Source organism: Aptenodytes patagonicus, chromosome 1 (assembly GCF_965638725.1).
Source record: "Aptenodytes patagonicus chromosome 1, bAptPat1.pri.cur, whole genome shotgun sequence".
In the NCBI taxonomy this organism is placed as follows: domain Eukaryota; kingdom Metazoa; phylum Chordata; class Aves; order Sphenisciformes; family Spheniscidae; genus Aptenodytes; species Aptenodytes patagonicus.
In genome coordinates, this window is record NC_134949.1 from 70,265,256 (window position 1) to 70,287,360 (window position 22,105).

Sequence of the window (22,105 nt, forward strand, 5' to 3'; positions counted from 1 at the left end):
AAGAGGTTGTAGGAGAGATCAGCTCCCAACTTACCCAGATGGGAGCTCTTAGAACAAATCTATCCAAGTGCTCACCTGAAGCAGCACAGGGCCTGCCTTTTCCCATGGAGGATCCGGGGAACTACAGGCCTGTCAGCCTGACCTCAGTGCCGGGGAAGATTATGGAGCGGTTCATCTTGAGGGCGCTCACAAGGCATGAGCGGGACAACCAGGGGATCCGGCCCAGCCAGCACGGATTCATGAGAGGCAGGTCCTGCTTGACCAATCTGATCTCCTTCTGTGGCCAGGTGACCCGCCTAGTGGATGAGGGAAAGGCTGTGGATGTGGTCTACCTGGACTTCAGCAAGGCCTTTGACACCGTCTCCCACAGCATTCTCTTAGAGAAGCTGGCGGCTCACGGCTTAGACAGGTGTACTCTGCGCTGGGTCAAAAACTGGCTGGACGGCCGGGCCCAGAGAGTTGTGGTGAATGGAGTTAAATCCAGTTGGCGGCCGGTCACGAGCGGTGTTCCCCAGGGCTCAGTACTGGGGCCGGTCTTGTTCAATATCTTTATCAATGATCTGGATGAGGGGATTGAGTGCACCCTCAGTAAGTTTGCAGATGACCCCAAGTTGGGTGGGGGTGTTGATCTGCTCGAGGGTAGGAAGGCTCTGCAGAGGGACCTGGACAGGCTGGATCGATGGGCCGAGGCCAACTGTATGAGGTTCAACAAGGCCAAGTGCCGGGTCCTCCACTTCGGCCACAACAACCCCATGCAGCGCTACAGGCTTGGGGAAGAGTGGCTGGAAAGCTGCCTGTTGGAAAAGGACCTGGTGGTATCGGTCGAAAGCCGGCTGAACATGAGCCGGCAGTGTGCCCAGGCGGCCCAGAAGGCCGATGGCATCCTGGCCTGCATCAGAAATAGTGTGGCCAGCAGGAGTAGGGAAGTGATCGTGCCCCTGTACTCGGCCCTGGTGAGGCCGCACCTTGAATACTGTGTTCAGTTTTGGGCCCCTCACTACAAGAAGGATGTTGAGGTGCTGGAGCGTGTCCAGAGAAGGGCAACGAGGCTGGTGAGGGGTCTGGAGCACAAGTCTTATGAGGAGCGGCTGAGGGAACTGGGGTTGTTTAGCCTGGAGAAAAGGAGGCTGAGGGGAGACCTCATCGCTCTCCACAACTACCTGAAAGGAGGTTGTAGCGAGGTGGGTGTTGGTCTTTTCTCCGAAGTAACAAGTGATAGGACAAGAGGAAATGGCCTCAAGTTGCGCCAGGGGAGATTTAGATTGGATGTAAGGAAAAATTTCTTTCCTGAAAGAGTGGTTAAACATTGGAACGAGCTGCCCAGGGAAGTGGTGGAGTCCCCATCCCTGGAGGTATTTAAAGGACGAGTAGATGAGGCACTTAGGGACATGGCTTAGTGGGTGGTGGTGTTGGGTTGACGGATGGACTCGATGATCTTAGAGGTCTTTTCCAACCTCAATGATTCTATGATTCTATGATTCTATGTGGGCACCAGTCAGCACCTTATAAAAAGCTTGACTGAGGTGGTGAAAGAGTGCGTTTTCTGCAAGCTCAGCTATGAAAATGTCCCTAGAATTGCTATAAACTCCCTCAAAGGAAATTTCTGACAAATTTGAGATAAAAAACACAGTACATGAGAAAAACAAGACCAAAACTGGAAGACGGTCAAGATGGCAGAGCTATGAGGCAGAAAAAACAACAGACTTGGACTTGTGCATCATACAAGATTTACCCTTAAAGCTTCTGAGCCTCAACTCTCTGGCAGGGTGGATGATTTTCAAGGTCAGATGGCAGAGACAGAAAATCAGTTTACAGTCTCAGACAGAGAGGCCAAAGCAAGCCTACAGCTATTAAAAAGGAAAAAAAGGTGGCCTGTTTAGACATGTGATCGTAGAAGAGGGAAAAATGTTCCAGCTAACAAGAGTTTCCAGCAAGAAAGGCATCTTTGGCCTTTCAGAAATAGTGGGGATCTCTGCTCTGGTGACTGTTTTTCCTGGATCTTTGGGTCTGAAAGCTATCATCACTGAGTCCCAGGCCTGGTTTCTGAGGAAACCAGTAGCTGTTTCAGGCGTTGGGTAATCAGATACACCCAGGGCAACATACCAATAGCTATAAAAGCATAAGCTTCAACATAGCATCCTGGAGAGGTCACTGGTTTTTCAAGGCATTTCTGCACTCCTACACAAAACATATAATCTAGCTAAGAGAATTCTCTAATAGAAAGGCAAATGCTGAGAGAATATCATTAATACTTTAGGAAGCTTGAGCTATTAGAGTACTCAAATATTCCTAAAGCTTCTGGCAGAGATGTAATGTTGGAACCAACCAGCAGTAGGACTAGTTACATTTACCTTCATTCTGCAGCAGAACTAAAATACAATTTTGCATGGAAGCAAATGTTACCTGGAATACATCTCCTGCAATTTGTACTGGGGTCTATGTGTAAAGCACAGAGCTGAGGAATAACTCATAATGAATAATGTATTAATCAGATTTTGCCTTCTTTCCTGTTCCTAAAATATTGGCAAGTAGGTTGCAGTAGTCTCAGCTTTATCAGTGTTTTTTAATTATTCATAATTTTCTTCATGATATTTCCCCTCCGTGGGTGAAGTTCACCCTCATGTTGAAGGCCCTAGCACAAGCCTCCAAAGCAGTATTTTAGGCCCACTCATGTCTTACTGCAGGAAAGAATATTCTGGCATTAAAGCAAAACTTTTACCTCTGATGTTCTCCAGTAAAATACAAATTTTTCCATTATTCACTCAGCTCTAAATACAATGATGATTTTATTGATGACGTTATCAATACTGGTGGAATACACCACCTGAGTGCAATGATAGTACAGAAAGATACAATGCTAGAAAGCTGGGAAGGGTAGGAGGGATGATAGTCTAATGTGTTATGTCAAATATTATATTCATGAGCAGTGACATGGGGACATACAGTGGAGATGGAAATAGTGATAATCAAGGGCATCAAAAAGGCACGAAGCAGGAAAATTACTCTGGTGAGAGTATATCAGTATGTAGCCTAATCTTCATATATTTGTATAGATTTTCCATGGTAAACACCAAGCACAAACAAATTCTGGCTGCGTCAAGATGATACACTTCTAGGAAAAACACAAATATCACCCCTAATATAATAGAAACAAATAAAGACACCATCAGATGAACAATGCATCATTTTAGAAACCACATTTAGAATTTCAAGAGCAAACATTTCTTCCAAAATTATATATACTCTTCAGAATCGTTTAGTCTTGTACATTAGACAAGCAGACAATATAATCTGTTTTATTCTCCCTAATTTTTACAGGCCTGTGCAGAAAATCTCCCTTTGCTATGAGAAGACAAATGATTTTCTCTTTATAAACAGTCCTTTACTGCTTTATTAAGCCCTATATTTAGTTCTTTATACTTAAAAAATAAATCAATTTAGTCGCAACAGCATACTGAAATTTGATATTTTACACCTAATCCTGCACTAGATACATCACTGTTAACTCTAGGGAGGAGAGACAGGGCACCTTTTTTTTGTACCTGCTTTCAAAGTGGTTTTATATTGGATGAACAATGTGGGAAGCTTTCCTGCAATGAGACTGCCAGCTGTTGCTACTGTTTCAAGCTCTGCATCTGTGATTGCCAGTATCATAAAGACATAGTGGAAGGCAATGGAGAGGAGAGGGAAGAGAATAAAAGAACACATTAAGTTCTAATCCAGTTCTGCAATTGATTTTTGTGTGAGATGTTGAACAAACCATTTAACTTCTCTGCATCATTCCTCCATTTTGAAACAGGGATCATAATCATGTCCTACTCACTGGGGTTTTGCAGTGCCTCATTCACTGGCATCCTCAATGGTCTGAGATCTGCAAGTGGGAGATGTTAAAAGCACATTCATTTCCCTCTAAGTCTGCGGAAGCAGCAGTGCTTTCTCTCGTACCTCCCATTATATGCTGCCTGGTCCAGAACTTCTGATTCCATCCAGCAGTGCCATAAGGTTTATTGTAACTGTTTTTTCTTTGTAGTATATTAACCAAAGAGGACGAAGCAGTGAGAGACTTTTTTTTTTGTCTGGGCTTCATCCATTCCTGACTTAAAAGCCTTGTGTTTCATTGAGTAACCCCAGATCTCACTTTGAGGGGTGGTCCATGTTATTTCTGCAACCACCTAATGTGACAGATGGTAACCTCAGTTCAGGCTTCTAGGACACTAAGATAAGACAATTGTGATTTTCACATCCCACTCAAGTCAAGCCTTCCTTAGCCTCTCCTTTTTCCTTTTTCTCTTTTTTTTTTTCCCTGAATGATTTGTTCACTTTTCTAATGGTGCTGTATTTCTAGCTAGCACTCAGTGCGCAGATAAAACAGCACTAATCTTATCACCAGGTCATCTCAGTTAATTCCTTTAAGTTTGATAGTTACATAAGAAACTGAATCTCAGGTATTGAGCCATTTGTAAGAAATGCAGCACCAATAAAAGTCTGTGCAGTTGTGCTCTGAGATAGCAAGGCATTTAAGCTTAAAGTGAGTCACAGAGACTATTCAGATGGATAAGAGCTCTACTGTATGCCTCTTAAGGGCACTGCTAGAAAGACCTAGAAAATGTGTGTCCTAGCTGACATTGTAGGTCTTGGAGAGATATTCTGGACCCCATCAGTTTCTGGTTTAAGGATGCTAAAGTCAGTTGAGTTTCATCAGAAATTAATTTTTCCCTTTTCCTGTGTCACTTTCCCTTCCTCCCAAAGTGTGAAAGTATGTGAGCTGTAAGCATAAATGCAAATAAAGGGAGCTGTTACATTGCACATTCAGTGCGGACATTTGGTGGCACTGAGCCCACAGCTTCCATGCCCTTACCTTTGCTCTGTAGTTTTTCATTGCTCATCTTTTTAATTGCAGTTAAACTTTAAAGCATTCTAGTTTTCTCTGAAGCGCTGAAGCTGGGCTGGAGGGAAAACATCACAGTTCTCTTTGAAGCTCAGCCCTTGGAGATGAACCAGTTGCTGAACTTCAGAGGACATGGCGGTGTCCCTCTGCAGATCAGATTGCTAACCTTCATAAAGTGATTCGGCTGCTCAAACATTCCTGTCTTCCATGGGACAAGGAATGTCTTCTTTTTACACTCACATTTTAAAAATATTAATTTAACTGGGACTTTAAGAACCCTTGTCTCTAATGACTATACTACCTTCGGAACAGATTTGTATGTTGAAGGATCAGGCTTCCTCAAAGGAGAGAGAGCGCTAGAAATGTCTGCCATCCTTTTCAAGCGGAACTTTTGTCTCCAAGGAAAATATAGCTAGAAATTCAGTCTCCTCTAAGGAAAGAAATGTTCAATGTTATGGGCTTTGGGAGAAGGGAGTGGGGGACGTTGGCCATGGTGGAATCTCAAAGCATGGTGGTAGGCCACAAGAGATGGTGCTAGAAGGAAGACTTAGAGATCACAGGCAAACATTACTGGCTTGCTGATCTGTGAAAGCTGTTGAAGCTTGCTAGTAACGTACATTCAAAATGAGGTGATTGGAAGATGACAGCTAATCCTCAGCCCAGTCTGAAAGCTCTGTCAGACTCAAAACTGAGAAGTGGTCATGACCCGCTAAGCAGGAGACTGGGAGTGGTTGAGCAGATGCAAGATTGAAGTGGAAGTTGCTTCATGGGTGACGTGGTAGATTCTTTAGAAATTTTTTCTAAAGCCTTTTTCCAACACATGGCTACTCTGCAGGCTGGCAAAGAATGCAAGCAAACTGACATGCTGCAGCAGAGCATGCTGCTGGCATCTCTTTGAACCCTAAGGTGGGACCACAAGGGCAACAAGATCCTTTCTCTGCGTCATACATCAGTCTGATCTGGGCACAAGCCTGAGTACACTGGGAGAACAGGTCTTAGCCATCCTCTCTCTTGAATGAAGCCATTCCAAATGTTCTGCAGCCTGTTTGAGGAAGTATAGCAGGTTTGATACCCAAAAAAGCAGTGATGGTGTGCTCTTCCAAGAGCAAAGAAAACTCTGGACTTTATGGGTGTAGATCTGGAGTCTCTTTTAGGGTCCATGTAAAAGGACTTTTAATATCTTTCGCATTCCTCTCAATCCCAGAAAGCTTAGCAACCTTTATCTGTGAGTGAGCCCAAGCACATACTCACATACACCAGATTTTGGACAAGTTTGTATTTGCATCCAAACTGTTTCCCCATCTGCTCTTGTTAGTTATTACAGGCCATTCTCTGGAGTGAGGTATTCTGGCTGCCATAACATCTGTGAGTGTTGTAATGAGGTTGGTTAGAATGTAACTCACTGAAGCAGCAAGAACTAATCACCGTATATTGATATAAGATTTGCAGAGCCTTAGATGGAGAGTGCTGCAATAATCTTCTGGGTGTGCATATGGGGTGGGGGGTGGAGGGAATTGTGTATGTACACGTGTGGTAGTAAAATTACTCATTAGCTGCAGTAGGTCTCATTATCTTAGGGAAGCACATCAATGATTCACTGCTTAACAGGGTGTTTGGAAATGCCTGCTTATACGCAGAAGGCAGCCTCAACCAATATCCTGTGCAGTCCATGAGCACCTGTCTTGGATTGAAGGAATTTTAACTGCCTCTATTTTCTCTCCCAGATACTGGAACTCCCTGAGTAACCTTGTGGCTTCACTCCTGAATTCAGTCCGCTCCATTGCCTCCCTGTTGCTGCTTCTCTTCCTCTTCATTATCATATTCTCACTCCTGGGTATGCAGCTCTTTGGGGGCAAGTTTAACTTTGATGAGATGCAGACCAGGAGGAGTACATTCGACAACTTCCCCCAGTCCCTCCTCACTGTGTTTCAGGTAAGGGCAAGAGTGGTCCCAATGGGGCCAACACGTTGTGTTTACATGGGGCGAAACAGAGAGCAGGTCCTGCACCCTTCCCCTGCAGCCTGACAGTCCCCGAGACTGGGCATCAGGCTAACAGCTCCAGGAGCAAGGTGCCACGCTGTGCTGCCAGCACAGCGGTATTCCCTCCCAAAGTGGGGAACCAAAGCTAAAGCCCCTGTGTGTAGCAAGGCCACCAGGTCTTAGCAGGGTAGGACAAGAGAATGGCCGTTGCCATGTCCCAGGGCAGCACCTGCATGCCGAAGCCCAACCCTGCAGCTGTCCTCCCCCCTCCCACAGTACTGGGGAACAAATATCTGCTCACAGCACCAGAGAAGTAATCAAATGGCCTTTAAGCTGACTGCAGTTTTTGGAGCAATCAACCAAAAGCATCAGAATCATGACTTCATGTGCAAGGTGAAGGGAAGTGGCAGGGAGGGCTGTGCTGAGGGCTGCCTTCAGTGCTATAGGTTGTGTAGCCTGTCTGAAACAACAGATACATGGGAGGGAAATGCCTGCGAGAGGTGGGGAGACTTGAGCAGAGTTGTCTGGGAGAGCTGTTTGGCTTCAGCCATCATCTTCAAGGGGACATCTGGGTTTTTTTCACACTTTGAACACAGGCCCTCTTTGCATTCTCCTTGTTCTGTTTTTTTTTTTATTTGCTAGATAGACACAGCCAGAGTCTCCAACCATCCTGGGGGAGGGGGTGTTCTCTAGGATAGTAGATATCTTTGTGTTAATGGGGTTTTCAAATTCTCTGTGTGGTCTAACACTGTATCCCTTATTGGTGGGAATGTGTCATTTAGATCCTGACTGGGGAGGACTGGAATTCGGTGATGTATGATGGGATCATGGCTTATGGCGGCCCCTCTTTTCCAGGAATGTTGGTCTGTATTTACTTCATCATCCTCTTCATCTGTGGAAACTGTATCCTTTGATGCTACTCTTTTCTCCAAGTGGGGCTGAATTTAAAGCCACCCTTTACTACTTGGTTATGTCAGAAAATAATGAATTTCATACCTTATATTTTTACCTTTTCCCTAGGTCTGAATTTTGGCTTTGTACTGCCAAAAGTTAAACAAGTTTGTTTAATTTTAGCTAGTGCTAAGGCATATAAACAGTTGTAAGAGCCAGCTACGTGCCAGTTCCGCATGCTAGCTTTTATTTAGTATCTTTACATGTTTAGCGTTTTTATTTTTCATTCCCCTTAATTCTCTCATAGGTTTTTCTTTCATGCCTTCTCCAGAAACTAATCTCTGTGTGTACCTACTGTACTTACTGCATATTTTTGCTTTAATTGCCTTTTCAATAATATATTCCATGTGCTTTCATCCAAGTCTTATGTGGAATAAAAATATGTATAATCTACAATATGCTATATACAAATGCTGTAATAGGAGTAACATATGTTTGACATAATTAATTTATGCGAGATCATATATTAATTCATGTATAAACTAACAGGAACCATATTCCATTTCAGTTACTGCAATCTGTGTGTTCTTCAAACAGAAAATTGCGTGCTCTGTTATATTCCAGCCTGTGCTGGTGTTAAGTAACTTCAGTTCTCTCTGGCTTCAAGGTGAAGTGAGGGCACTGTACATATCCCAGGAGTTACAAAGCACATTGCATGATTAGGCTGTGAGTATCTTTTCACAGGAATTTGCATATAACATAGAGCTATGGTTCTGTTCCATATCTCAGTTTGCTCCAAATTTGTTCATGTTTAGTTTCTGCTTCCCTAATAAATGGCCCTCCTGTGTCAGAGGTGACATTTCTTTTTATACTGATTCTTCTATAAAGCCACCATGTAGTTTCAGCCCAGCTCTTCTGGCCTTTCCTCATAATTCAGATCTCTCAAACCCTATTATCCGACATTTCAGTTGACCTGCGTGCCCTCTCTTCAAAGTGAGATGGTGCAATTCCACTTATCTGAAGGTCGAGCTAGGCAGTCTGCCTGACAGCTTAAAAAAGCTACGATTTGGATCTCCTTGTGAACTGCAGAGGAAAATGTGAGCCAGCTCTACATGCTGGCTGACTTTGGAGCCATTAGACCTTGGAGCCTAGGGACAGGGGTGGCTGTATTTCCAGACTAAGCCTTGAACTGGGGTTTACTTAAAAGTTATCATGGTGTAATAAGACCCACTCTCAAGAAATTTGTATAAGAAGCTGATGTTCAGATTTGTAACACGAGATCTGAACACTGACTGGCAAGACAAGAAAACAGTTGTGATTCCTTGCCCTTCAGCTACATGGGCATGACTGGCCATGCATGGACTCTCTGCTAGGAGATGGCAGAGTTGTCAGCTCAACCCTTCAATGCCCAGACTAAATTAATTTCTTTTTGGTTGCCTCAGAAATGCTAATGAGAGTGCTATGCTTGCTGTCCATAAAATCCACTCATGTCTGTGGGAATACCTATAATGAGGTTGTTCAACTCAAGTACATAGGTCAAAACTGGAAAGCCCAGATGCCTTATGGTATGAGGCTCTTGAATACAAGACTGCTTTAATGAAAGTGACCTACGCTGTCAAAGATGCAAAGTGTTCAGTGCTCCCCTTATCTTCAGTGGGATTTGTTGCACAAAGTGAGACTCTCTTGGGAAATCGGAAACTAAAATATAAGTCTGGACTTAGATGTTTTATATCAGTCATTTTGTTGTGAAATTTTGGAAACCCCACACAGTGTGTTAGCAATTTGGATGGAAGGTGTAGGTTTGTGCATGCTGGATATGCACATCCTGAACATTTGTGTGAAATGGAAGTTTGGAAAATCCAAGAGATCTGATGACAGGTTGCTGAAAATTTTCAATTAAGAAACCTTTGGTATAATGTTGTTCTGCAGTTTTCAAAGCCCGTTTTCTTTAAGTAGCTCACAAACAGATATCTTGCTGAATGTATTTTTGGCCATTGCTGTGGACAACCTTGCTGATGCTGAGAGTTTAACATCTGCACAGAAAGAGGAGGAAGAGGAAAAAGAAAGGAAAAAGCTAGCTAGGTAAATCCATTTGCATACACCTATCCACTCATATCCATGCATTCCTGTGAGTATAATTACACACATTATGCACATATATATGTGCAAGTAAGTATGTGTGTATATGTAATATATATGTATAACTTCTCTGTGGGTGTGTATAGATTATATATACGTGATTAATGTAATTATATGTGGAATTATATATGTATAAATTTTTATTTAAGAGAATTCAAACTAAAGGACAAGAAGGTGTCATGAGCTGGGAGTCCCCACAGTTGCAATAATGTGAGCAGAGGAAAAGAAGTCTGGGTGACTGATGAGTTTTCAGGGCATCAGCAGAGAATGAATGTGAAATGGTGTCGATGTTACAATCCCATTTGAATCTCCCTATACCTCCTGATTGCTTTGGACCACAAAGCATATTTTCAGACTGTCATTCCCACGACAAGTTTCAGCAGCTTCCTTCTCTTTTGATGCTACATGCTGTTCTTCTCTTGCCAGTTCTTTTAGTGTTTCTGCAGACTCTTAGGAGGCACGAGCTGGATGTAGAGCTTCTCCGTCATTCCCAGCTGCCAACAGCGGGGAAGCCTCTCCTTACTGGTTATTTCTATTCACTGTCTTCCAGGCTGCTTGGAGGGGATCTCTTGTACAAATCTTTCTGCTTCATCCTGCATGCTAGTCATCAGGTTTCCCTGGCTCCGGGAGTGCAGTGAGGAGCAAAACTTTGTAGGCAACCTAGTGGAAGTCTGCAAGATGTGGGTTGAAAATGGTTCATGCCTTTGGCATTGGGTGAACAAAGAGATCTCTACTGACAGACCTAGAATACGCATGTGCACAAACACACAGGGACATACTTCCCCCACATGCGCCTGCACACCCACCCACCCACCCACACACAAACACATGCCATTGAGAAAGCTATGAAATAAAAGGATGCTATATAGAATTAGAGCAGAGTCTCTGCTTTTGTCTGCAGATGAGGACAAGGTGGAGCCGCTGGTATGTAAGCTGGACTCAGAATGGAGGTACCAGCCAGCTGATTGTTCTCATGGTGTGTGCTGTACTACATTAAGTTCCTGAAAGGGAAACAGCTTTTCACCTTTGTAACTCTTTGCTTTTTTCTTGTAAAATTGTTAGAACTGCTAGTCCCGAAAAGAAACAGGAGATAGAAAAAACAGCTGTGGAGGAGGAGACAAAGGAGGAGAAAATTGAGCTGAAATCGATCACTGCTGATGGAGAATCCCCGCCTGCTACCAAGGTAAGGTCTGCTGCCAGCCAGCACTCTCTGTGCAGTGATGGCATGAACAGCTCGGATTTCTGAGGGAATGAAAACCCTCTGCCTTGTCTGATAAAGGCTTTGCTGCTTCTCCTTCCATTTCTGTCAGATCAACGTGGATGATTATCAGCCCAATGAAAACGAAGAAAAGAGCCCATATCCCACAACAGAAGCACCAGGTATATATCTTCTTCCTCTTATCCCTCCATATCCCTGTTGAATCCCTGATTTGACAAAGAGGAGCTCCAGTTGCTAATGCACGTAAAGCCAAATTGTGGTGACAGGTATGCTGAACATGTATGGGACAGGATGATGTGCTTGCCTGTGTTTGCACAGGTGTGGACTTGGTCCTTTGCAGTCCCTATACTGATTAGTCATATTTGATTTGGTTCTCTGTGAAGCCCTGTATTTCCAAATATTTGGAAATATACAAATCTCTATATATGAAAATATACATATGACTGTTCTCAGTCTATTTTTTCAGTACTCAGTGGTCAGGGGAGACTCACAACAGATACTCATGAAAGGCAAAATGCTGAATGCCTTTTTGCACTTTTTTCTAACCAAAAAAGACTGTGACTTATTAACATAATTCTAAAGGAATAAGATCTCAGCCTAGAATTGGAAAAAACAAGCTAAAGCATTAGTTAGGATAGTTTTCAAGCCAGTTGGACCTAATTAACTTCATCCTCAGATACTTAAAAGATTGGTTGAAGAAATCTCAGAACTTCGAGCAGTTTTTCTTCAAGACACCCTGAATGGAGGGTGGGGTTGGAGCAGAAGAATTATAAGCTAGTCAGTTCAACTTCCATTCTTGGAAAAGTGCTGGAACAAATGATTAAACAAACTATATGACTGCAAGATAAGGAGATGACTAGCAGCCAACATAGATTTGCCAAGAATAAATCACGTCAAACCACCCTTATTTTCTTCTAAAAGGGGCTGACAAGACTTGTAGACAGGAGAAAATAAGTAGATGTCATATTCTTTAGCTTTGCTAAGGCTTCTGACTGTCTCTTATAACATGCTCATAAGCTGGCTAGAAAAACATGGTCTAGATGACTGGGAGAGAAATTGGTCAGACCCTTTATGTGGAAAGTAGTGATGGCCCAAGTGAGGTTCTACAACCCAAGGGCCTGTCCCAAGTTCAGTTCAGTTCATTGTTAATGTCCTGAATGATGGAAGAGGAAATATGCTTATTACATTTGCAAATGACATGAAGCTAGGAAGGACAGCAAGCATGCTGAAGGGCAGCATTAGAATTCAAAGAGCTCTTGAGGAACTGGATAAATGGTCTAAATAAAATTGAAAGTGCCAGGCTCCACACGTAGACAGGAATAAACAACTCACAAATAAAGGATCTTAGGTGACAGCTAGTTAGGTAACAGTCCTTGAGAAAAGAATCTGAATCTTGTGATCACAAGCTCAACAGGTGCCAACAACATTTTGCTGTCTTTCAAAAGGCAAGCAAGTAGTGAGATCTATAAACAGTGAAAACATGACTCTCTAGTCCAGTTATGGATTTCTTCTAACTGGCTGGTGAAAACTAACCAGAGCAAAGCAATTGTTTTATTCTGTTCACCATTGATAAGATCTCAGCTGGGATATTGTATCTCATTTTGGGGGCTCTGCTTAGAAGTGGGGCTGAATTGGAAGGAGTGTAGAAGAGCATGGTGAAAACAGTGCTAGTAGGAAGCAAGAACTAAGATTGAAAGAATTGTGGTCGTTTGAGCTAGGAAAGGCAGGAGAAACATCTTCAAATGCATAAAAGCCTGTTACAGGTAGGAGGGGAATTATCTCCATTATGAAGAAGTAACAGATTTAAGATCCACACCAGGGGAGAATTTTCTAAAGGTGAGGCTAGAAAAGATTGTGAAGATGCTTGTGGAAGCCCAGCATCACTGAATGTTGTTAGGAACAGGTCAGAAAAATACCTGCCAGAAAGGGCTTCGATATAATAATTAGTGGATCCTGGCTTAGCAGAAGCATGAACCAGAGCGCCTTTTGTGATCCTTTCCTGCCCTGTTCTTCTGCTTTCTATGATAATGTACCAGGCTGTAATAGGTAATAAAGCACATTCTCTTCTATTCCATGATTCCTAATAAATATCTGATAATAGGTTGATGTGATAGGGGAAAAAAAAAAGACACAACAGTTCATTTTAAATAGATGGACAAGGGTTTCAGACAAGCAAAAAGGAAAACTGTTCATTGCATTTGATTTTCAGTACAAAAAATCCCCACATTTGCTATACTTGTATTCATCCATATTTATAGCCCATTTGTCAGGAATAGAGTGTGGTTCCAACACTATGCAATACTGTTTTAATATTGTCTGGGGCAAACCACTCTGGCTTTAATCTTCCCAGCACCTCTGTAGGCACAGGCACTTACTGGACACACATCCCCAGTTGCTAAGGGGTTTGTGGGAGTCTTCAGTCAGAAGCACAAATTAAAACAGCTTGATACACTTCTGTTTCTGTTTCTCAGCTGGCTTGGATTTGCAGACCATAACTTTTTTTTCAAGTGAATGTACAGTCACCTATATATCAAATTTAAGCCTACTGATAGTAGAACTGTGTTTTAATTACCTTCTGTGGATAGCTTAGAAATAGTCCGACATGTGAACTATATGACAAAAACTACATCTACAATTTGTGTCATGGACATTTTATCTGCAGCCGTGCATAGGATTAGAGTGCAGAAAATTAAGTAAAAACACTTTTAACTCCTGCCTTGGGGTGCCAATCCCTGGCTTGGCATACTTTTGAACAGAACCTAAAATTTGAATGGATGGTCAGGTTTTCTCCTGTCTCCTATTAGAAATGCAACGGGACAGCATCTTGGTTATTTGCCATTGTATGATGCCATTTCTAAACAGGCCTATTCCCTGAATTGTTTATCAATTATTTGTGAAGAGTGAAGTTGATCTCTAACAGCTTACAAAATTACCTGACCACTTCTTTCAGAGCTCATGGAAGTCAACCATAAGGCTCAGATGCAGTGAAGTTTTATAAATCCCTTGTTAGATCAGGTTTACCATAGTCATCTATTCCATTCTGCTGTAGAAAGCTCAGAAACAGCAAGGCCCTCTCAGAGCTGATGTGGCATGTCACATTTGCCTTGTGTAGTCAGTTTTGGGGAACAAGGCTCCAAGGCTTTCCCTGGCATTAGCAAGCAAGAATTTCCCAGTCCCCACATGTAGCCCTGTCCAGTTCCCTTGTGGCCATCTGACCAGTCCAGAATCCTTCTGTTGATTGCCAATCAGTCCAGCTGTGGTACAGGAGATGCTGTGCAGCCATATACGGCCCATCTGGGAACACACCTTTTCTTGCCCACTTGTGTGTGGATCCATTTCAGCTGTGCTTTGAGTGAAGCATCCTATTGCTTGTTAGATGCAGTCAGCTGGTTCTACCTATTTTCTGTTTTTGATTTAAGCTGTTAATGCCTGTGACCTTTCCATGGCTGTGTACTATTCCATCCTCTAAAAACATCCTTCGCCCTAACCCAGTGTTCAGAAACAATTTGAAATGGTCATTTTGTTTGTTTTCCCTTTATTCTTTCAACCTACCTCACTCAATCTCCTATTTGTTTCCGCTGCCTCAACCAGTTTTCTCAATAACCTCTTCTGACTCTATTTGCTACACAGTGTTTGCTCTTAGCCCCCAGAATACTCTGTGTACTTGCAACTCATCAGATCACCTATCCTCTTTGTTGGAAGGAGAGACTAGTTCTTCCAGAGATTTGTGTACATTAGAAGGATTATTATGATGATATGTTTATTATAGGAAGACAGGGAGCTAGTCTTGCAGTCTAGTACAGAAACAGACAAAGAATTCAGAATGTCAGATGAAGGTAAAAGCTTGGGATGATTCATGGGAGCTTGAAGCAAAGCAATGTCCTTACACAAGAGTTCTGGTCTTTGTACGGTAAAAAAAAAAATCCTCATCATCAAATTTCTCACTGATGCTGCACTGTAGCCTGTGTGTGCTTATGGCTTCACAACCAAAGGACATCACCATTCTAATGAAGCATAATTCAAGATGACAGTCCCAGATTTGAATTTCCTTGAACTTCAGGAGAGTTCAAACCTAGATCTTAATTTGGCAGCTCTGAGTCATGTTTCTTTATGATTTCGTGGCAAGCTTGACTAGAAAGGCCACTTTTTAAAGACAAATATACCTTAGGTGTAGGAAACAGTCAAAGAACAATTGTTGGATTGCAGCCGATGTGCTGCCCGGCCCATCTGTGAATACCATGTTGACTTTTGCTTCTACAAATGCTGGCAACTGTGCAACGTACTGTTTCTATATGTAGGTAGATAGTTTAGGTAGTGACCTGAGCTGAGGCTGTAATCATGTTATTCTTTGTGTATTTGGGCCTCAGTGTTTCCTTTCTTTTGTGCCCTGGACCCTACTTTAAATGAAAAATATTTAGAACATTATTCTTTATCTATGGCTGAGGAACTGAACGTGTTTTCCAGTCTGAATGTATGTGGTTGCCAGAATCATTAATCTATTTCTTGCTGTATAGCAGACACAAGAAAAAGAGGAGAGGAGCAACGTTCTTTATGGTCTTCATGGGGTTGATCCTTCTGCTAAGAGTCCATTTTCCTGAGTCATTGTTTCATACCCATTTGAAAGTGTTTTTTTAAGCATTCCTCCAGGTAAAAGAAAAAGAATGATCTAATAGTGAAGGCACAGAACAGAGACTCAGGATACTAGTCTTTTTAAGTAAGAGCTCTCGAATATCCTACATGATCATGGGCATCAGTGTTCTGGACTGTTAAAGAAGAAAAAGAATTTGCTTACCTCCCTCATTGCCAGCCCACTCTGAAATCTGTAGATAAAAGGTGCAAGTGCAAAGTATTGTAATATTATATAAATATGAGCATTAACATTAACACCAATTCTACAAGTACTATGCACAAAAGTACTTCTGAAAGAATGTTTATTTAACTAATAAAGCCTGTAGAAAGAGTATTATGAAGTATATTACAACATAAAATTGAGGTGTTAAAAAATAGACCGACTTAAAAAGTACAAACTCTATGTACCAGCTCAAACTTCTATCCAAAAATCTATCAAGTGAATTTGAGCTGAACTCTTGCTACTAGAAGTGTAAAGAACGAACCCTATTTGCATGCAATAATGGCACGCATCGAAAAGGCCACTTTTCTCCTGTCTCTGACATCTAGATTAGGATCTGTACTGGTTCATCTGTTCTTTCTGATGTGTCCATTACCAGATCAAGTACAGTACCTGACCCTAAAGGAACAGGCTCTTCCTGGAATTTATCTCACTTTATGGACTCAAGATAAACCTTTTAACTAGAGTTTCCTCCTTTGCATTGGCTGGAAGATGAATCAGTTGCATCTAACCTGTCAGGCTCCTTTCTTAAAATATTTTTTCGTGTCTTTCTGATTAAGTGAGAGGATTGGGACCTTTAAAATAGCAAAATCCTATCATGTCATTTGCAAAACAGCATCTGACTTCAGCAGGTAGAAGAAATTCTCAAAGGTGGAAGGTTGTCTTTCACATACCATTTAGCCTGCATCTCTGTGTTTTTTTCCTTGAGGGTGCTCACTGATCTGCACAGTGCCTGGAGATCTGCTCCATAGGCATCAGGTTCGAGAGTCTCAGCCTTGTTCCTGCCCTTTCAATCTTCCCTCCACTGAATTATGAAAGGGGACAATTTTAAGAATTTCTGATTGGTGTAAGTGAAAGTGCCCATGCTCCATGTTTGCTCTGGGGCACACATGCGCTCATCCAGACACAATCCCAGATGTGGCAGTGGCTTTATGGAAAGCCTTACAAAGAGGAGAAAAACAGATCTTGATAAGCTGGAGGAATGGTCTGAAGAAAATAAGATGCAGTTCAATAAGGACAAGGTCAAAGTGCCAGTCTTGGGAATAGTTAGCAGCACAAATGCAAAGCAGGGAGTGACAGGCTAGGCAGCTGTTCTGTGGTAAATAATCTGTGCTTTGTGCAAATCAGAAACTGATGGCAAATTAATGCCAGAGTGTAATGAAAATAAGTGCCTATGAAGGACATTTAAACAGGAAGATAGTATTATAAGACATAAGAAGTAATCCAGCTCTCCACTGTACCAGTAGAACCTCAACTGCAGGTTAATTCTGCAGATAATCTGGAGGAAAGTAGCCAGAATGATCAGAGACCTAGGGAACACAGCACCTCAGGAAAGACTGTTGTTGTTTTGCTCTACAAACCAGAAATCCTCGCAGAGGCATAATAACGGTCCTCAAGTATGTAAAAACCTTCTGCAAGAGGAAGGGAATTTTCTATTTTCTGTGTCCATGGAAAATAAGAGAATAGATAATGGATTTAGACCATAGCAAGAAAGATTCAAGTCAGTCATTAGAAGAAGCTTTTTTTGCAGAACGGACAGTGAAGCATCTGAGGAGACTGTTGTGAGGATATTGTGGGTTTACCAGCATTAATGGTTTTACAGAGAGACTAGATCAATGTCTGCCAGGGCAAGCATTGGGCAGCAGATGCTGCCTTGGAGAAAGGAAGTGGACAAGGAACCTCAAGCTTTCATCATCCTATTTCAGTGATTCTTAGTTTTTAGCTCTAGTTATGACAGAGACAAATGCCCCAGCGCTCCAGAACGGGTTGTATTTTTCATTAAAAGACAAAAATGCTTCTTGCAGCAGAGGAAGATGAAGAAGAACCCGAGATGCCTGTTGGCCCCCGGCCTCGCCCAATGTCTGAGCTGCACCTCAAGGAAAAGGCTGTGCCCATGCCTGATGCCAGTGCTTTTTTCATCTTCAGTCCTAACAACAGGTATTTAAGAGACTGCTTAGCTGGAACAAGGAGGCAGAGAGCAGGTACCCCTTCCACGCTGGGCCCCAAAGGTTATGTGGTACAGAGCTCCCTCCCAGCAGTTCATATCAGAGACCCCCTTTGACCAGTCTCCCCTTTAAAGGCCCTGGCATGAAATCCTCATGAAAGCACAACTGTAGGGAGTCCCCTGACAATATTCAATTGGTGTTCATGGCACCTGCAAGGCTGATTGAAGACACAAATCATGAAAGCTTCGGAAATAAGGACTTGGAGCCAAGTCAGTAATTGGAATTCCCCAACATATTCAGGTCCAAATTGCAAGCAAGCCATCATGCAATCAGTCAAGCGTGAGGTAGGAGCTTCCTGTCCTAATGGCTGCTCAAAATCCACTCCCAGTGGGGAGTTCATGTGTCTCTGCTCATTCCTACGTGTCAAGAATGAGCATAGAAGAAAAGGGAGGAGGAGGATGAGAGTCCATAGCTCTGAGGGGAGGCTGAGAAGAATAATTCTTCTCTCACACTCTTCCCTTTGGCTCCTGCAATGTGGCTTCACAGTGCCCCACCTGTCTTTCCAACATGGATGTGTGAGACCAGTACTGTGATTGGAGGACTGAGCTATGACACAGGGGAATATATCTTTCCAAGGGTGCAGAAAAGAGCTCACTGCCCGGTGGTCTGTGCAGTACCATGTATCCCGACATCTCCCTTGGGGACTTGGCCTCCAAACACAGCCCCAAAGTAAGGCAGGGGTATAAAAGCACAGCAGAATTCAGAGCCAGTCTTTCCACAGCAGGGCTTGTGCCACTCCTCCCTGGGTATGTGCAACAGGGAGGGACTGATGATGAGCGGGACTCATGGACTCTAATGCCAGCTTTGCCACCCACCCACTGTTGCTTGTTGAAGAAGTAAATTAACCTCTGCAATCATCTGTAAAATTGCTGTAATAGTGGCTTGGAGGCTTAACAGCCAAAAGTAGAGCTAAATAGATTAATGAAGTGCCTCTAGAATTATGCATAGGACTGTTATGGGGTTTAACTCCTCATGTCCCGATACCAATGTGTGGAAGGTGCTGTAATGGTCTCCAGTAAGCATGCTGCTGTTTGATGGGAGACTGCTACTTCTTTGCTTGCTAGTTTCCCACTAAGAGCACCAAGCACTTCATACTAGGGTGACATTTAGCAGACGCCCTGCATGGCATGATGTCCTCCCAGAAGCCCTTTGCAAATGCCAGCCTGCCCTATATCCATTTGGCCAGATCTGTGCCCTCTTAGCAAGGTAGATCCCCCATAGCTCCTGTTCAGTGACACTCCAGCCCCAGCTTAGAAAGACATTGGCCACCCCGAAGCCTGTTTCTGCTGCTTTTCCTCCTAAATGAATGGGGAATAGTTCTGTGAATGAAAGCAAGGGATATAATTTTGAGTTGGCAATTTTGAGACCACATCTAAATCACAAAAGGCTCTGTCAGGAGAGGGTGACTGTTCTCCATTCAAACGCACCAAGTGTGAGTCCTGCAGGCAGCTGATCACTCCGTGTGCATCACTGCGTGACACGGAGAGCCAAGGCTGCCCAGCACCCAGCAGGGCCAAGCACAGCTGCCTGGGCCCATCATTTTCCCTGCTGCTGGGGCAGAGGGAAGCTGCAGAACAATCCTCCAGGGCCAGTCCTGCTGGCAAAAGAGGAGGGGGGAATGTTTCCCAGGTCTTGCTGTTCTCTGAGAGATAAAGTTGTGCCTCTCCTCTCTCTTGCAGGTTTCGTGTCCACTGTCATCGAATCGTTAACGATAACATTTTCACCAACCTGATCCTATTTTTCATCTTGCTCAGCAGCATCTCCTTGGCAGCTGAGGACCCCGTCCGACACCTCTCCTTTAGGAACCAAGTATGCTTCCCATCCTCCTTCCCTCACTGTGTGTTAAAAGTGTGTTACAAACAGATCATGAGTTGAAGCCAGGAAAGGCAGAAAAGACTGCATCAGAGGCTTTGGGAGTGACTGTCTTCCCTGATTTGTGCCTTTTGTAGGCTGTGTGTGAAATCATTGGGTTTTGCAGGGAACATGAGTCAGTGCAGTATTTGGCCTCTGGTTCATTTCAGAAGCGTGTGTAGGGGAAGGAAAGACAGGAGGCTGAAGCGAAATTATTGTTCCCTGGGATTAATGCATTAGAAATGGTCTGTAGAAACATTGATTGGGATACAGATACTTCTAATTGGGGGGATTTGCAGGTTCCCTTTGGAACATTTGTTCTCCTGCCACGTGATTTCTTTTGATCTAAAAAGCTCAGGGGCTGATTTTCACTTTGATTCACACTGGTGTAAATCAGGAGTAACATTCTTGAGTTTGATTCAGTCACTCTGGGGAAAATTGGTGTCATCAAGGTTAGAATCAGGCTATTTGGATGCAAGCTGCAAAGCTATCATTAAATTTGAGATAATCCTCAGAAAATATGCTGTGCTCCTCTCCTCACCAGCCTGGGGGAAGGAGAGGAAGGCATTCAGCATGGAGATACATTCTCACCTTCTTTCATGACCATTCTTATTAGCCTTTGGAAACATTCAGTGCTCCCTTAACTTTGCCAGTGGTTGTTTCCATTAATCTGGGGTCATTGCAGAAATCAGAAGAGTCAGCAGTCATATGTGAGACTTCTGATCTCTGCTGTCTGCAGTGGCATTCTGGTGCCTTTATGCTGGAAGAGATTGCTAGGCTTAAAGAGTGGAACAGGTTTTTTTGTTCTTTAATGATAAAACCATAATTTAACACTCAGTGTTCTACTTCCCTGAAATATCCTGGCCCGAGCATGCATTTAAACACATATGTGCATGCAGACAAGATATTAATGGAGGCTTATTCCTGAGCTTATCTCAGACCTGCTTTGCATTTTGTCCTGAAGGAGGGTACTAAATAATACAGTCAAACCTGTGCCACCAATGACCCACTTGTGCACGCCTGAGTGTGCCCACCATGTAGGGATAAATGTATGTCAATATGTATTAGCGCTGCAGCATGATGTCAGCTGGCATATGGGCTTCTGACATGCCACAGAAGCTGCCGCAGAATCTGTAGCAGAGAGATTTAAATGAGAAAAAAAGTAGTCAAAGCTGGTTGTCCTGGATAAAAAAGCTGGAGGTTTGGGGCAAAGTGTTGTCTTGCATATTTGAAGCCACTAATGTGCATGAAACTTTGTGTTTAATTTTTGCAGGTACAGGTGTTTAAAATGTATCATACAAGGGGACACTGACAAGATGTTTGGGTTGCAAATGTGGTCTGCCTTTACACTTTGACAGTAGAACAGTAAGATTGTGTCCTGCCCTGTGCCCACACAGAGGCCTGGGAGGGAAAGAAAGCAAGCAAGCTGAAAGCAAACTAACTGCCTCTACCTTCACTCTGGGACAACATAATCAGGCATTAACCTGTGCACAAGGAATTATGCAGACCAGTGCTGCTGTTGACGCAAACTGTCCCAGGGCAGGAAGACGGGAACAGAGAGAACATCCTCCAGCACGGGCTAGCAAAGAGACTTGGACACTGCTTCTGTCCCGGGGCGGGCTAGTGGCTGCATCTTTCTTGTGTCACACAGGGCTCAGGCAGCAAGGTTTTGGAAGTGCCTCCCCAGTCTGATTAAACAGCCTTTAAAGCCCAAGCAAGTCCTAAGACTTTATGTGCTCACAATATTCTCCTGTTTGCACCTTGCCAAGGTGCTTGTTCATTTTAATATATTCTAGAGTAAATTCATATTTAGATAATAATAAATATGCCTGCTGATAAATGGTACTGCCTGCACAGGTGGAGCAGTGATCATTTTCATTAGGCATGATTTAATCTATAAGGGACGTCTTTACTAGCTGCAGCTTTGGGGCCGGATTCACCAGTATGCTCTAGCTGCTTTGCAGTGTTCTGGTGATGTAAGGCAGCTGCAGGTACAGCTTAATCATCCACTTTACTCAAGTTTATGGCTGCTTTATGTTGGTGGAGTCATGCAAAGCAGCCTGAGAGTACCCATGAATCTGGGCCATTGATTATAAAATTATTCCATTGATATAATAACCAAATGTCAGGACCTACAAGGCAGCAATGCAGGGGGACATTTCCAGTTATAATATGTGTAAATTAATATAGGATGCAACTGAGATCTGTCCATCCTTGAAATGGTCCTTTTTTAATTCTCTAAGTTGCAAAAATCGATAGAGCCCAAGACAGCCTTGAAGAAG

General features: G+C 43.1%; 1 protein-coding gene across 1 annotated transcript in view; it reads left to right on the forward strand.

Moving 5' to 3' along the window:
* Nucleotides 1-22,105, forward strand: part of CACNA1C (calcium voltage-gated channel subunit alpha1 C) — a 457,514-nt gene that overhangs the window by 347,900 nt on the left and 87,509 nt on the right. Inside the window, exons 14-20 of the mRNA XM_076341467.1 lie at nt 6,613-6,820; nt 7,651-7,771; nt 9,727-9,841; nt 10,961-11,081; nt 11,209-11,278; nt 17,772-17,904; nt 19,652-19,781. Of these exons, the coding sequence (XP_076197582.1) occupies nt 6,613-6,820; nt 7,651-7,771; nt 9,727-9,841; nt 10,961-11,081; nt 11,209-11,278; nt 17,772-17,904; nt 19,652-19,781 (898 nt within the window). The remainder of the gene's footprint in view (nt 1-6,612; nt 6,821-7,650; nt 7,772-9,726; nt 9,842-10,960; nt 11,082-11,208; nt 11,279-17,771; nt 17,905-19,651; nt 19,782-22,105) is intronic.